The sequence below is a fragment of the Oncorhynchus tshawytscha genome, linkage group LG21 (assembly GCF_018296145.1).
Source record: "Oncorhynchus tshawytscha isolate Ot180627B linkage group LG21, Otsh_v2.0, whole genome shotgun sequence".
Classification (NCBI taxonomy): domain Eukaryota; kingdom Metazoa; phylum Chordata; class Actinopteri; order Salmoniformes; family Salmonidae; genus Oncorhynchus; species Oncorhynchus tshawytscha.
Genome location: NC_056449.1, coordinates 43,136,363 through 43,153,709, shown reverse-complemented (window position 1 = coordinate 43,153,709; position 17,347 = coordinate 43,136,363). Strand labels below are relative to the sequence as shown.

Sequence of the window (17,347 nt, the reverse complement as noted above, 5' to 3'; positions counted from 1 at the left end):
TGGAAGGCCCCTGATATAAAGGATAGATGGCACCCTATTCTGTTAACGTAATTTAATTATTCCAATATGTTTTCATTAATTGAATTCACTTAATCTATTTTATGAGAATTTGTAAGATTCTTATTTGCATAAAATAGATGGAGACCAGTCTTATCAATAATAGATAATAGTATTTATTCTCGGAGCGCGCTGCCATGTAACCACCAACAACAGTTTATATACAATATATGACGTCATTGGTGAATGAATCTCCTCCTCCCGACCAAGACAGAGCAACTTTAAAAGTTAATTCTGACCCACTAGCACACACACAGGACACACAACACAACTGAATTAACTCTTGACCCCTCACCATTAATCGATCACCACTTAGCTGACAGTTCTAGTTAACAGAAAACCTAGGAATGCACTCACTGCCTTATCTAAAACACCCCAGAGCTAAGTTTCGTCGGTTCAACCATAGGTTAACGACCCTATCTGCTTACTTAACCCACAACCCATTCCTCCCCAGACTAGTTGGGTGTTCATTATGTTTCATTATGTTTAATTACTCCTTGTTCATGCCACATAATCCCTTCTTTATGAACTAACATTATTAATCAGATATTGTAAAACAGGGTATAGTAGTTACAGTTCTATTTACAGTTCTATTTAAAATGGGGATATTGTTCAGTCATTTATTCATTAAACTCCTAACAATTCCCTCTATAGTCCCGAGACCTAGCCACTGTTATTAGAGGATGGCTAATGCCACATGATTCACCAACTCAGTGTTTTAATTCATGCTTTTAAAATGCTCCTCTGGGATCCAATGCACGTTGTTGTTGGATTATTTTTACCCAAATATAATTATATTTAATTATTTAATTAATCAAATAGGGCAACAAGTTTGAGGAGGGTAAGCAGGAATGAATTGGAAAAGCTGTGTCTATCACAACACCACACACAGAGCCTGCTTGGCTGTTGGGCTCAATGGGGCTGAGATGCTAATTCAGCACATTGAATGACTGAGGGAACCAACGAGCACGTGACGACACAGGACGAGTCTAAGCTATCCTCTATTGTGCACTCCTCCACTGACCACTGCTTTGTGCATCACGCCATAACGGCCGTCGCGGTCGATAGGAACACGGTTTATTGACTCACCTGGATAAAATACAAAGGTTAAAATGTGCTAAGGGACAGAGAGATGAGCACCATGTTGCACCGCACCATGAAATAGTGATGCCAAAAAAGGTGAACCGAGTTCAATGTCCACGCTTACTAATATACACAAACTGACTCAATGCAAAGCTTTCAACTCACACACACAGATTACAACGAGGTGAACATTTCTCATCCTGTATAATTACCAAGGCAAGTGGGAAACCGTATTTCATCTACCTGCCAGCTCAGCCAATCAATAAGGCTAGAGGTCAACAGGGACCAATCAGGGAGCAGGTGGAAGGAAGTCTGACAGCCTGTTAGTGACGGCTCCTTGGTTTATAGCGCTGGCCGTGAAATAGACAAAGCGTCGGGATGCTAAATCTTTCCCTTGACACATTGCGTGTGCTATAATTTTATTTAATTACGCATATAGATGAGATTAAAACAAGATTTGTTTTTTTGCATTACCCCCCGGGTTAACCCGTCACTCCCTGACGTAGGCCCAGGCTTCCACAGGCGAAATATAAAACAGGAACATAAAAAATGCAGTTATTTCACCATGTCTCTGCATTTGTAGTGTTTCAGCTACAGCCCTCTCAACGTTCCATTTAAAATCTACACCTCCATTGTGACATAGAACTTGGAGGGCTGAAATGTTAGGGTTTTGTTTTTGGATAGAAGTCCCAGCAGCACTGATTTAGTAGCTGAAATATTCAGGGTTTTTAGTGGGGTTTGGGGGGGGGGATGGGGGACTGTCCCAGCTCTAATTCAGCATCTTATAATACAGCCTTGGGCAATGTGGGAACCCCCAAAGAAAAACTCACTTTAGCGTGCACCTTTTTATTGGGTGCCTTAGAGAGCACAGCAGAGCTAAAAGATGCCATCTGCAGTAATCTCTCCGCCATTTCCTGGTCGCTAAAATTCCAATAGTTCGCCTAATTTCAGTTGATGTGAAAAAACAAATAAATAGTGTAGAGAATCATTGTATTTTCAGCAGTTTGAAGCTGGTGCACCAAATGGGAAGCGTAGACACAGAGCACATAGAACATAAATACGTCTTCTCAGACTTGCTTTCAATGAGACTGACATATCTATAACTCATATTTCTATGTTAATTTAGGCAGGTAGCCAAGAAAGTTAAATATTGCAGCTTAAAGGAGAGTAGAGACTGTCTTTAGGCAGAGCCAGGTAGAACAGATAGCAGAGCTGCACTGTGAATTATTATTCATCCCCGACTAGTGACGAGGAGGGGAACAGTCACTGTAGACGCCCGAGGCTAAAGAGAGAGGGAGAGGCAGAGGGGAACAGTCACTGTAGATGCCCAAGGCTAAAGAGAGAGGGAGAGGCAGAGGGGAACAGTCACTGTAGACGCCCGAGGCTAAAGAGAGAGGGAGAGGAGAACAGTCACTGTAGATGCCCGAGGCTAAAGAGAGAGGGAGAGGCAGAGGGGAACAGTCACTGTAGACGCCCGAGGCTAAAGAGAGAGGCAGAGGAGAACAGTCACTGTAGACGCCCGAGGCTAAAGAGAGAGGAGAGGAGAACAGTCACTGTAGACGCCCGAGGCTAAAGAGAGAGGGAGAGGCAGAGGGGAACAGTCACTGTAGACGCCCGAGGCTAAAGAGAGAGGGAGAGGGGAACAGTCACTGTAGATGCCCGAGGCTAAAAGAGAGGGAGAGGCAGAGGGGAACAGTCACTGTAGACGCGGCTAAAGAGAGAGGGAGAGGCAGAGGGGAACAGTCACTGTAGACGCGGCTAAAGAGAGAGGGGAACAGTCACTGTAGACGCGGCTAAAGAGAGGCAGAGGCGGAGGGGAACAGTCACTGTAGACGCGGCTAAAGAGAGAGGCAGAGGCAGCACAGTGGAGGAGCAGAGAGCACAGATGTATGTAAGTGTGTGTGTGTGGGGGGGCGGTTACACAGAAGAAATAACAGGTAAAAAGAGGTCCCTCCACAACTCTCATGTGGTGTGGTGTGAGAGGCATGGGGTTTTGAGGGGCATATTAAATCCATGTGGCAGTCAGGGTCCACATGTTTCCATGTGAAACTGGCACGACAATGTGGAATAATTAAGGCTTCAGTTGGTGCGTTAGCATAGCACACGGAAGCTCTCCCAATGACCGGCGAGCCAGTATCAGGAATAGAACAGGAATAGACTAGGGCTGCCACCCAATGTAACAGCAACAGACTAGGGCTGCCACCCAATGTAACAGGAATAGACTAGGGCTGCCACCCAATGTAACAGGAATAGACTAGGGCTGCCACCCAATGTAACAGCAACAGACTAGGGCTGCCACCCAATGTAACAGGAATAGACTAGGGCTGCCACCCAATGTAACAGGAATAGATTTAGGGCTGCCACCCAATGTAACAGCAATAGACTAGGGCTGCCACCCAATGTAACAGCAACAGACTAGGGCTGCCACCCAATGTAACAGGAATAGACTAGGGCTGCCACCCAATGTAACAGGAATAGACTAGGGCTGCCACCCAATGTAACAGGAATAGACTAGGGCTGCCACCCAATGTAACAGGAATAGACTTAGGGCTGCCACCCAATGTAACAGCAATAGACTAGGGCTGCCACCCAATGTAACAGCAATAGACTAGGGCTGCCACCCAATGTAACAGCAATAGACTAGGGCTGCCACCCAATGTAACAGGAATAGACTAGGGCTGCCACCCAATGTAACAGGAATAGACTAGGGCTGCCACCCAATGTAACAGCAATAGACTAGGGCTGCCACCCAATGTAACAGGAATAGACTAGGGCTGCCACCCAATGTAACAGGAATAGACTAGGGCTGCCACCCAATGTAACAGGAATAGACTAGGGCTGCCACCCAATGTAACAGGAATAGACTAGGGCTGCCACCCAATGTAACAGGAATAGACTAGGGCTGCCACCCAATGTAACAGGAATAGACTAGGGCTGCCACCCAATGTAACAGGAATAGACTAGGGCTGCCACCCAATGTAACAGGAATAGACTAGGGCTGCCACCCAATGTAACAGCAATAGACTAGGGCTGCCACCCAATGTAACAGCAATAGACTAGGGCTGCCACCCAATGTAACAGGAATAGACTAGGGCTGCCACCCAATGTAACAGCAATAGACTAGGGCTGCCACCCAATGTAACAGGAATAGACTAGGGCTGCCACCCAATGTAACAGCAATAGACTAGGGCTGCCACCCAATGTAACAGCAATAGACTAGGGCTGCCACCCAATGTAACAGGAATAGACTAGGGCTGCCACCCAATGTAACAGGAATAGACTTAGGGCTGCCACCCAATGTAACAGGAATAGACTAGGGCTGCCACCCAATGTAACAGCAATAGACTAGGGCTGCCACCCAATGTAACAGGAATAGACTAGGGCTGCCACCCAATGTAACAGGAATAGACTAGGGCTGCCACCCAATGTAACAGCAATAGACTAGGGCTGCCACCCAATGTAACAGCAATAGACTAGGGCTGCCACCCAATGTAACAGCAATAGACTAGGGCTGCCACCCAATGTAACAGCAATAGACTAGGGCTGCCACCCAATGTAACAGGAATAGACTAGGGCTGCCACCCAATGTAACAGCAATAGACTAGGGCTGCCACCCAATGTAACAGGAATAGACTAGGGCTGCCACCCAATGTAACAGGAATAGACTAGGGCTGCCACCCAATGTAACAGGAATAGACTAGGGCTGCCACCCAATGTAACAGGAATAGACTAGGGCTGCCACCCAATGTAACAGCAATAGACTAGGGCTGCCACCCAATGTAACAGCAATAGACTAGGGCTGCCACCCAATGTAACAGGAATAGACTAGGGCTGCCACCCAATGTAACAGCAATAGACTAGGGCTGCCACCCAATGTAACAGGAATAGACTAGGGCTGCCACCCAATGTAACAGCAATAGACTAGGGCTGCCACCCAATGTAACAGCAATAGACTAGGGCTGCCACCCAATGTAACAGGAATAGACTAGGGCTGCCACCCAATGTAACAGGAATAGACTTAGGGCTGCCACCCAATGTAACAGGAATAGACTAGGGCTGCCACCCAATGTAACAGCAATAGACTAGGGCTGCCACCCAATGTAACAGGAATAGACTAGGGCTGCCACCCAATGTAACAGGAATAGACTAGGGCTGCCACCCAATGTAACAGCAATAGACTAGGGCTGCCACCCAATGTAACAGCAATAGACTAGGGCTGCCACCCAATGTAACAGCAATAGACTAGGGCTGCCACCCAATGTAACAGCAATAGACTAGGGCTGCCACCCAATGTAACAGGAATAGACTAGGGCTGCCACCCAATGTAACAGCAATAGACTAGGGCTGCCACCCAATGTAACAGCAATAGACTAGGGCTGCCACCCAATGTAACAGCAATAGACTAGGGCTGCCACCCAATGTAACAGGAATAGACTAGGGCTGCCACCCAATGTAACAGCAATAGACTAGGGCTGCCACCCAATGTAACAGGAATAGACTAGGGCTGCCACCCAATGTAACAGCAATAGACTAGGGCTGTCACCCAATGTAACAGCAACAGACTAGGGCTGTCACCCAATGTAACAGGAATAGACTAGGGCTGCCACCCAATGTAACAGGAATAGACTAGGGCTGTCACCCAATGTAACAGCAACAGACTAGGGCTGCCACCCAATGTAACAGGAATAGACTAGGGCTGCCACCCAATGTAACAGGAATAGACTAGGGCTGTCACCCAATGTAACAGGAATAGACTAGGGCTGCCACCCAATGTAACAGGAATAGACTTAGGGCTGTCACCCAATGTAACAGCAATAGACTAGGGCTGTCACCCAATGTAACAGGAATAGACTAGGGCTGCCACCCAATGTAACAGGAATAGACTAGGGCTGTCACCCAATGTAACAGGAATAGACTAGGGCTGCCACCCAATGTAACAGGAATAGACTAGGGCTGTCACCCAATGTAACAGCAATAGACTAGGGCTGCCACCCAATGTAACAGCAATAGACTAGGGCTGTCACCCAATGTAACAGCAATAGACTAGAGCTGCCACCCAATGTAACAGGAATAGACTAGGGCTGCCACCCAATGTAACAGGAATAGACTAGGGCTGCCACCCAATGTAACAGGAATAGACTAGGGCTGCCACCCAATGTAACAGCAATAGACTAGAGCTGCCACCCAATGTAACAGGAATAGACTAGGGCTGCCACCCAATGTAACAGGAATAGACTAGGGCTGCCACCCAATGTAACAGGAATAGACTAGGGCTGTCACCCAATGTAACAGGAATAGACTAGGGCTGCCACCCAATGTAACAGGAATAGACTAGGGCTGTCACCCAATGTAACAGCAATAGACTAGGGCTGCCACCCAATGTAACAGCAATAGACTAGGGCTGTCACCCAATGTAACAGCAATAGACTAGAGCTGCCACCCAATGTAACAGGAATAGACTAGGGCTGCCACCCAATGTAACAGGAATAGACTAGGGCTGCCACCCAATGTAACAGGAATAGACTAGGGCTGCCACCCAATGTAACAGGAATAGACTAGGGCTGTCACCCAATGTAACAGGAATAGACTAGGGCTGCCACCCAATGTAACAGGAATAGACTAGGGCTGTCACCCAATGTAACAGCAATAGACTAGGGCTGCCACCCAATGTAACAGCAACAGACTAGGGCTGCCACCCAATGTAACAGGAATAGACTAGGGCTGCCACCCAATGTAACAGGAATAGATTTAGGGCTGCCACCCAATGTAACAGCAATAGACTAGGGCTGCCACCCAATGTAACAGCAACAGACTAGGGCTGCCACCCAATGTAACAGGAATAGACTAGGGCTGCCACCCAATGTAACAGGAATAGACTAGGGCTGCCACCCAATGTAACAGGAATAGACTAGGGCTGCCACCCAATGTAACAGGAATAGACTTAGGGCTGCCACCCAATGTAACAGCAATAGACTAGGGCTGCCACCCAATGTAACAGCAATAGACTAGGGCTGCCACCCAATGTAACAGCAATAGACTAGGGCTGCCACCCAATGTAACAGGAATAGACTAGGGCTGCCACCCAATGTAACAGGAATAGACTAGGGCTGCCACCCAATGTAACAGGAATAGACTAGGGCTGCCACCCAATGTAACAGCAATAGACTAGGGCTGCCACCCAATGTAACAGCAATAGACTAGGGCTGCCACCCAATGTAACAGCAATAGACTAGGGCTGCCACCCAATGTAACAGCAATAGACTAGGGTTGTCACCCAATGTAACAGCAATAGACTAGGGCTGCCACCCAATGTAACAGGAATAGACTAGGGCTGCCACCCAATGTAACAGGAATAGACTAGGGCTGCCACCCAATGTAACAGGAATAGATTTAGGGCTGCCACCCAATGTAACAGCAATAGACTAGGGCTGCCACCCAAAGTAACAGCAACAGACTAGGGCTGCCACCCAATGTAACAGGAATAGACTAGGGCTGCCACCCAATGTAACAGGAATAGACTAGGGCTGCCACCCAATGTAACAGGAATAGACTAGGGCTGCCACCCAATGTAACAGGAATAGACTAGGGCTGCCACCCAATGTAACAGCAATAGACTAGGGCTGCCACCCAATGTAACAGCAATAGACTAGGGCTGCCACCCAATGTAACAGGAATAGACTAGGGCTGCCACCCAATGTAACAGCAATAGACTAGGGCTGCCACCCAATGTAACAGCAATAGACTAGGGCTGCCACCCAATGTAACAGGAATAGACTAGGGCTGCCACCCAATGTAACAGCAATAGACTAGGGCTGCCACCCAATGTAACAGCAATAGACTAGGGCTGCCACCCAATGTAACAGCAATAGACTAGGGCTGCCACCCAATGTAACAGCAATAGACTAGGGCTGCCACCCAATGTAACAGCAATAGACTAGGGCTGCCACCCAATGTAACAGCAATAGACTAGGGCTGTCACCCAATGTAACAGGAATAGACTAGGGCTGCCACCCAATGTAACAGCAATAGACTAGGGCTGCCACCCAATGTAACAGCAATAGACTAGGGCTGCCACCCAATGTAACAGCAATAGACTAGGGCTGCCACCCAATGTAACAGGAATAGACTAGGGCTGCCACCCAATGTAACAGGAATAGACTTAGGGCTGCCACCCAATGTAACAGGAATAGACTAGGGCTGCCACCCAATGTAACAGCAATAGACTAGGGCTGCCACCCAATGTAACAGGAATAGACTAGGGCTGCCACCCAATGTAACAGGAATAGACTAGGGCTGCCACCCAATGTAACAGCAATAGACTAGGGCTGCCACCCAATGTAACAGCAATAGACTAGGGCTGCCACCCAATGTAACAGCAATAGACTAGGGCTGCCACCCAATGTAACAGCAATAGACTAGGGCTGCCACCCAATGTAACAGGAATAGACTAGGGCTGCCACCCAATGTAACAGCAATAGACTAGGGCTGCCACCCAATGTAACAGCAATAGACTAGGGCTGCCACCCAATGTAACAGCAATAGACTAGGGCTGCCACCCAATGTAACAGGAATAGACTAGGGCTGCCACCCAATGTAACAGCAATAGACTAGGGCTGCCACCCAATGTAACAGGAATAGACTAGGGCTGCCACCCAATGTAACAGCAATAGACTAGGGCTGTCACCCAATGTAACAGCAACAGACTAGGGCTGTCACCCAATGTAACAGGAATAGACTAGGGCTGCCACCCAATGTAACAGGAATAGACTAGGGCTGTCACCCAATGTAACAGCAACAGACTAGGGCTGCCACCCAATGTAACAGGAATAGACTAGGGCTGCCACCCAATGTAACAGGAACAGACTAGGGCTGTCACCCAATGTAACAGGAATAGACTAGGGCTGCCACCCAATGTAACAGGAATAGATTTAGGGCTGTCACCCAATGTAACAGCAATAGACTAGGGCTGTCACCCAATGTAACAGGAATAGACTAGGGCTGCCACCCAATGTAACAGGAATAGACTAGGGCTGCCACCCAATGTAACAGGAATAGACTAGGGCTGTCACCCAATGTAACAGGAATAGACTAGGGCTGCCACCCAATGTAACAGGAATAGACTAGGGCTGTCACCCAATGTAACAGCAATAGACTAGGGCTGCCACCCAATGTAACAGCAATAGACTAGGGCTGTCACCCAATGTAACAGCAATAGACTAGGGCTGCCACCCAATGTAACAGGAATAGACTAGGGCTGCCACCCAATGTAACAGGAATAGACTAGGGCTGCCACCCAATGTAACAGCAATAGACTAGGGCTGCCACCCAATGTAACAGCAATAGACTAGGGCTGCCACCCAATGTAACAGCAATAGACTAGGGCTGCCACCCAATGTAACAGCAATAGACTAGGGCTGCCACCCAATGTAACAGCAATAGACTAGGGCTGCCACCCAATGTAACAGCAATAGACTAGGGCTGCCACCCAATGTAACAGCAATAGACTAGGGCTGCCACCCAATGTAACAGCAATAGACTAGGGCTGCCACCCAATGTAACAGGAATAGACTAGGGTTGCCACCCAATGTAACAGCAATAGACTAGGGTTGCCACCCAATGTAACAGCAATAGACTAGGGCTGCCACCCAATGTAACAGCAATAGACTAGGGCTGCCACCCAATGTAACAGGAATAGACTAGGGTTGCCACCCAATGTAACAGGAATAGACTAGGGCTGCCACCCAATGTAACAGGAATAGATTTAGGGCTGTCACCCAATGTAACAGGAATAGACTTAGGGCTGCCACCCAATGTAACAGGAATAGATTTAGGGCTGTCACCCAATGTAACAGGAATAGACTAGGGCTGCCACCCAATGTAACAGCAATAGACTAGGGCTGTCACCCAATGTAACAGGAATAGACTAGGGCTGTCACCCAATGTAACAGCAACAGACTAGGGCTGCCACCCAATGTAACAGCAACAGACTAGGGCTGTCACCCAATGTAACAGCAACAGACTAGGGCTGCCACCCAATGTAACAGGAATAGACTAGGGCTGCCACCCAATGTAACAGCAACAGACTAGGGCTCCCACCCAATGTAACAGGAATAGACTAGGGCTGCCACCCAATGTAACAGCAATAGACTAGGGCTGCTACCCAATGTAACAGCAATAGACTAGGGCTGCCACCCAATGTAACAGCAATAGACTAGGGCTGCCACCCAATGTAACAGCAATAGACTAGGGCTGCCACCCAATGTAACAGGAATAGACTAGGGCTGCCACCCAATGTAACAGCAATAGACTAGGGCTGTCACCCAATGTAACAGGAATAGACTAGGGCTGTCACCCAATGTAACAGCAACAGACTAGGGCTGCCACCCAATGTAACAGCAACAGACTAGGGCTGTCACCCAATGTAACAGCAACAGACTAGGGCTGCCACCCAATGTAACAGGAATAGACTAGGGCTGCCACCCAATGTAACAGCAACAGACTAGGGCTGCCACCCAATGTAACAGGAATAGACTAGGGCTGCCACCCAATGTAACAGCAATAGACTAGGGCTGCCACCCAATGTAACAGGAATAGACTAGGGCTGCCACCCAATGTAACAGCAATAGACTAGGGCTGCCACCCAATGTAACAGCAATAGACTAGGGCTGCCACCCAATGTAACAGCAATAGACTAGGGCTGCCACCCAATGTAACAGCAATAGACTAGGGCTGTCACCCAATGTAACAGCAACAGACTAGGGCTGTCACCCAATGTAACAGCAATAGACTAGGGCTGTCACCCAATGTAACAGCAACAGACTAGAGCGCCCACCCAATGTAACAGGAATAGACTAGGGCTGCCACACAATGTAACAGCAATAGACTAGGGCTGCCACCCAATGTAACAGCAATAGACTAGGGCTGCCACCCAATGTAACAGCAATAGACTAGGGCTGTCACCCAATGTAACAGGAATAGACTAGGGCTGCCACCCAATGTAACAGGAATAGACTAGGGCTGTCACCCAATGTAACAGGAATAGACTAGGGCTGCCACCCAATGTAACAGGAATAGACTTAGGGCTGCCACCCAATGTAACAGGAATAGACTAGGGCTGTCACCCAATGTAACAGCAATAGACTAGGGCTGTCACCCAATGTAACAGGAATAGTCTTAGGGCTGCCACCCAATGTAACAGGAATAGACTAGGGCTGTCACCCAATGTAACAGCAATAGACTAGGGCTGCCACCCAATGTAACAGGAATAGACTAGGGCTGTCACCAAATGTAACAGGAATAGACTAGGGCTGCCACCCAATGTAACAGGAATAGACTAGGGCTGCCACCCAATGTAACAGGAATAGACTAGGGCTGCCACCCAATGTAACAGCAATAGACTAGGGCTGTCACCATTTCAATCAAATCCATCACGGTTCCGTATTTCACTGAAAGAATAAACGTTTTGTTTTCTAAATGATAGTTTCGGATTTCACCATGATGACCAAAGGCTCGTATTTCTACGTGTTTATTATAATTAAGGTCTATGATTTGATATTTGATAGAGCAGTCTGACTGAGCGGTGGTAGGCAGCAGCAGGCTCGTAAGCATTCATTCAAACACCATTCTACTGCGTTTGCCAGCAGCTCTTAGCCATGCTAGAAGCACAGAAGGTACACAAAGGTACATGAAATATTAATGGTATAGAGAGAAATAGTCCTATAATTCCTATAATAACTACAACCTAAAACTAATACAAATGGTGTGGAGATAAATAGTCGGCGCGTCGTAATTCCTATAATAACTACAACCTAAAACTTCTTACCTGGGAATAAATGGGAATATTGAAGACTCTTGTTAAAAGGAACCACCAGCTTTCATATGTTCTCATGTTCTGAGCAAGGAACTGAAACGTTAGCTTTCTTACATAGCACATATTGCACTTTTACTTTCTTCTCCAACACTTTGTTTTTGTATTATTTAAACCAAATTGAACATGTTTCAATATTTATTTGAGACTAAATAGAGTTTGATGTATTATATTAAGTTAAAATAAAAAGGGTTCATTGTTCATTCAGTATTGTTGTAATTGTCATTATTACAAATATCAGCATCGGATTTTTTTACTCCCCCAATAAAATCGGTGTTGGCGCTGAAAGATCATAATAAGGTCGACCTCTAGTATGAAGGGTAGTGAGAAGACAAGGGAGCGGGTGGAAGCCAGAGGGATAGAGAAGAGCGAGGGAGGGAGGGACACAAAGGGAGAGGGGAAAATAAAAATAGTGGATAGAAGTCCATCAAGCCAGCCAGTCAGTCAGACTAACTCAAGCCCCATGTTGTAACAGCAGCTTGTCTGTCTGCCTCTCCTAACAGGCTAGCCCTCCTCTCTTTCCCTCTACACAATCTCTTTCCACAATCAAGTTCGTTGCCATGGTACCGGGGTCGCAAGGTGGACACATATCATGTCCCCGCTCGTCCGCGTCGGCTTCCTCTCTCTATCAGACCAGCTGAGCAGCCAATCCCCCCCTGTCAGAGCTGGTCTCCATCGCCATAGTGACAGCCTCAGAGTTCTGAAGGTCTGCGTTCCGCAGACAGGCGTGCATCGTGCAGGGGGCCAGAGGGGAGGAAGGACCAGTGAAGGGGAAAGTTGTTTTGAAAAGGAGCCTGTTGCATTGGATTGGATGACTATGGCCCTGGAAAAATGTGGCAGAGCCCTGAGTCGCTGCCTGAGACGTAGGGAGACTGGACCATAGCTAGGCAGGTAAAGGACATGTCTGTATAGAGAAGGACTGTAGACAAGACACTTAGGTGGTTCGGCATCAAATATTCATTCTGGATACAAGTAGAATAAATACTAATCTGAGTAACACCACAGAGCAGGCTGTCCATTCAAATGAGCATTTATGTCCAAAACGGAGCCCCATTGTCCCCCCCAGCCTCCAAACAGTCCCCCAAACGGCGCCCCATCGCCCCATCGTCCCGAGCCGGCGCCCCATCACCCCCAGCCTCCAAACGGCGCCCCATCGCCCCCAGCCTCCAAACGGCGCCCCATCGCCCCCAGACTCCAAACGGCGCCCCATCGCCCCCAGACTCCAAACGGCGCCCCATCGCCCCCAGACTCCAAACGGCGCCCCATCGCCCCCAGACTCCAAACGGCGCCCCATCGCCCCCCCGCAGGCATAGTCATGTAAGATGAACAGGGAGAAGGAGATGAAAGGTTGGAAGACGGATACGAAGAGGGGAACCCCTAGGTCCGTTCCATCCTACCTGTTGAGAGATGGTCAGTAAGTGATAGGCTTCACTAGTGCTGGTCTAAGGCCGGTACAATTCCCCGCTGTCATTACAGACACGGGGACCATTCAGGAGCACCACTCAAAAGGTCATACGTAGCCATCACACGTCGCACAGTGCACATTGATTCAATCATTCAAGCCTCATGAAAAGGTCAAATCTATTGAGCCCATTGGCCCAGTCTTCATTCTCCAGGTACAATCATCGTGCTACATTCTCCATCATATATTTCTGTTTTGATATGCATCAGATGAATGGTGATCCAGTGACAGTAACCAACACTGGGGTGGGGTACAGGAGGCCCAGAGACAGTAACCAACACTGGGGTGGGGTACAGGAGGCCCAGAGACAGTAACCAACACTGGGGTGGGGTACAGGAGGCCCAGAGACAGTAACCAACACTGGGGTGGGGTACAGGAGGCCCAGAGACAGTAACCAACACTGGGGTGGGGTACAGGAGGCCCAGAGACAGTAACCAACACTGGGGTGGGGTACAGGAGGCCCAGAGACAGTAACCAACACTGGGGTGGGGTACAGGAGGCCCAGAGACAGTAACCAACACTGGGGTGGGGTACAGGAGGCCCAGAGACAGTAACCAACACTGGGGTGGGGTACAGGAGGCCCAGAGACAGTAACCAACACTGGGGTGGGGTACAGGAGGCCCAGAGACAGTAACCAACACTGGGGTGGGGTACAGGAGGCCCAGAGACAGTAACCAACACTGGGGTGGGGTACAGGAGGCCCAGAGACAGTAACCAACACTGGGGTGGGGTACAGGAGGCCCAGAGACAGTAACCAACACTGGGGTGGGGTACAGGAGGCCCAGAGACAGTAACCAACACTGGGGTGGGGTACAGGAGGCCCAGAGACAGTAACCAACACTGGGGTGGGGTACAGGAGGCCCAGAGACAGTAACCAACACTGGGGTGGGGTACAGGAGGCCCAGTGACAGTAACTAACACTGGGGTGGGGTACAGGAGGCCCAGAGACAGTAACTATCAACTAAACTAACTATCAATCAACCCACAGCATTCTAGAACCCATCCCTGCAGAACCCTTGGAGATCACCAGCCAGCCCCTTTCTCAGCTCTCCTACCCCTAAAACAGGAAGACGGCCCCGCGCAAGGACAGCATAAATCCACTAAACAACGTTGATTTCACAAAGACAATGTTTTTCCCACTAAGCAATCACTAAGTAGACCCAATCCAGATTGATTACAAAGGCTAGGACTAAAATGGTGTATTTATCATTCTGGGAGAATAATGGGATCTATTGAATGATTAATAGATTTCAGGAGGACAATTATTGTGAGACTAAGAAATTCTTCATCGCTAATCGCTTGATAAATGCTTCTTCATGTTTGTACAGGGGAAAAAGAGGAAAGAAATCCGTGCGCGTGCCTTCGTGTTAGAGGGGATTGGGGGCTTCCTGAGTGGTGCAGCGCTAGCGGTGCCACTACAGATTCTGGGTTTGAGTCCAGGCTCTGTCGCAGCCAGCCGCGACCGGGAGACCCATGGGGCGGTACACAATCGGCCCAGCGTCGTCCGGGTTAGGGAGGGTTTGGCCCGGCAGGGATGTCCTTGTCCGCATTAGCGACTCCTGTGGCGGGCTTGGTTGGATTGTGTTTCGGAGGACGTACGGCTCTCGACTGTCGTCTCTCCTGAGTTCATACGGGAGTTGCAGCGATGAGACAAAACTAACTACCACGAAATTGAGGAGAAAAATGGGGTATAAAAATCTTTAAAAAAGAGGGGATTGGGGCAGAGACCCAGGTTCAAACTCAGTCACACAGAGACACTGTTGAGCAAGATAACTACCTACCTGTCATGTCCATGAAGAGGAGAAGATATGGAGATGTGAGAGGAGTCAGAACATAGAGGAGAGGTGAGGAGAGGAGTCAGAACATAGAGAGAGGAGAGGTGAGGAGTCAGAACATAGAGAGAGAGGAGAGGTGAGGAGTCAGAACATAGAGAGAGGAGAGGTGAGGAGTCAGAACATAGAGAGAGGAGAGGTGAGGAGTCAGAACATAGAGAGGAGAGGTGAGGAGTCAGAACATAGAGAGAGGAGGAGAGGTGAGGAGTCAGAACATAGAGAGAGGAGAGGTGAGGAGTCAGAACATAGAGAGAGGAGAGGAGAGGAGTCAGAACATAGAGAGAGGAGAGGAGAGGAGAGGTGAGGAGTCAGAACATAGAGGAGAGGTGAGGAGTCAGAACATAGAGGAGAGGAGAGGAGTCAGAACATAGAGAGGAGAGGTGAGGAGTCAGAACATAGAGAGAGAGGAGAGGTGAGGAGTCAGAACATAGAGAGAGGAGAGGAGAGGAGTCAGAACATAGAGAGAGGAGAGGAGAGGAGTCAGAACATAGAGAGAGGAGAGGAGAGGAGTCAGAACATAGAGAGAGAGGAGAGGTGAGGAGTCAGAACATAGAGAGAGGAGAGGTGAGGAGTCAGAACAGAGAGAGGAGAGGAGAGGAGTCAGAACATAGAGAGAGAGGAGAGGTGAGGAGTCAGAACATAGAGAGAGGAGAGGAGAGGAGTCAGAACATAGAGAGAGGAGAGGAGAGGAGTCAGAACATAGAGAGAGGAGAGGAGAGGAGAGGAGTCAGAACATAGAGAGGAGAGGAGTCAGAAACAGAGAGAGGGGAGAGGTGAGGAGTCAGAACATAGAGAGAGGAGAGGTGAGGAGTCAGAACATAGAGAGAGAGGAGAGGTGAGGAGTCAGAACATAGAGAGAGGAGAGGAGAGGAGTCAGAACATAGAGAGAGGAGAGGAGAGGAGTCAGAACATAGAGAGAGGAGAGGAGTCAGAACATAGAGAGAGAGGAGAGGAGTCAGAACATAGAGAGAGGAGAGGAGTCAGAACATAGAGAGAGAGGAGAGGAGTCAGAACATAGAGAGAGGAGAGGAGTCAGAACATAGAGAGAGAGGAGAGGAGTCAGAACATAGAGAGAGGAGAGGTGAGGAGTCAGAACAGAGGGAGAAGAGGGGTGTGAAGAGTCAGACAATAGCAGGAGAAAAAAGATAGTGGAGGGGGTGAAACAGCAACTGTGTGAACGTGATGAAACTTCCACTGCCTCGATGAGAAAACTGTGTCGAGGACAAGCCCGGGAGAGAGAAGATGGAGGGCAAGAGATGGACACTTACATTGCCCATGTACTCAGACAGCAGGTCCTGCAGAGCCTGACGGACAGAGTTGCACTCGGCCACGATGCGCTCGCGCCGGTCATCGCGGGTACAGGACGAGTCGGCCATGAGGGCGGCGCCACTGATGATGCTCTCCAAGCGCTCCTCCAGAGACGGGCGGAAACGCTCCTCGCTAAACGCCAGGGGTCCACGATGATCTGCTTCTGTTGGACGGAGGGAGTTAGAAAACAGAGGTCAGAGGGGCAACACATTAATACTCCCCACCAGAGACACAGGTTCAATCCCTTCATCAACACCTTTTTTTCCTCGGATGTATTCTCTGTCCAAAGACTCCAAACACCCCGGCAGAGAAAAACAAAAAAACATTTTAAAAAAAATATGGAAACAATAAATCAAAACTACAAAGACGAGGGTGCATCCAATGATTTGTTTTAGTACGAGAGAGAAAACGAGAGAGAGAGAACCAGAGAGAGAACCAGAGAACCAGAGAGAGAACCAGAGAGAGAACCAGAGAACCAGAGAGAGAACCAGAGAGAGAGAGAGAGAGAACCAGAGAGAGAGAGAGAACCAGAGAGAGAGAGAACGAGAGAGAGAGAACCAGAGAGAGAGAACCAGAGAGAGAGAACCAGGGAGAGAGAGAACCAGAGAGAGAACCAGAGAGAACCAGAGAGAGAGAGAGAGAGAGAGAGAGAACCAGAGAGAGAGAGAGAACCAGAGAGAGAACCAGAGAGCCAGGGTGACAGACAGAACAGAAAAACATTAGGTAAAAAGGCATTTA

At 48.7% G+C, this 17,347-nt stretch overlaps 1 protein-coding gene across 1 annotated transcript in view; it reads right to left on the bottom strand.

The window, feature by feature from the left end:
- LOC121838744 (catenin alpha-1-like) overlaps positions 1-17,347 on the bottom strand; it is a 211,900-nt gene that overhangs the window by 172,743 nt on the left and 21,810 nt on the right. Inside the window, exon 4 of the mRNA XM_042303028.1 lies at positions 16,570-16,772. Coding sequence (XP_042158962.1) covers positions 16,570-16,677 — 108 coding nt within the window. The 5' untranslated portion in view covers positions 16,678-16,772. The remainder of the gene's footprint in view (positions 1-16,569; positions 16,773-17,347) is intronic.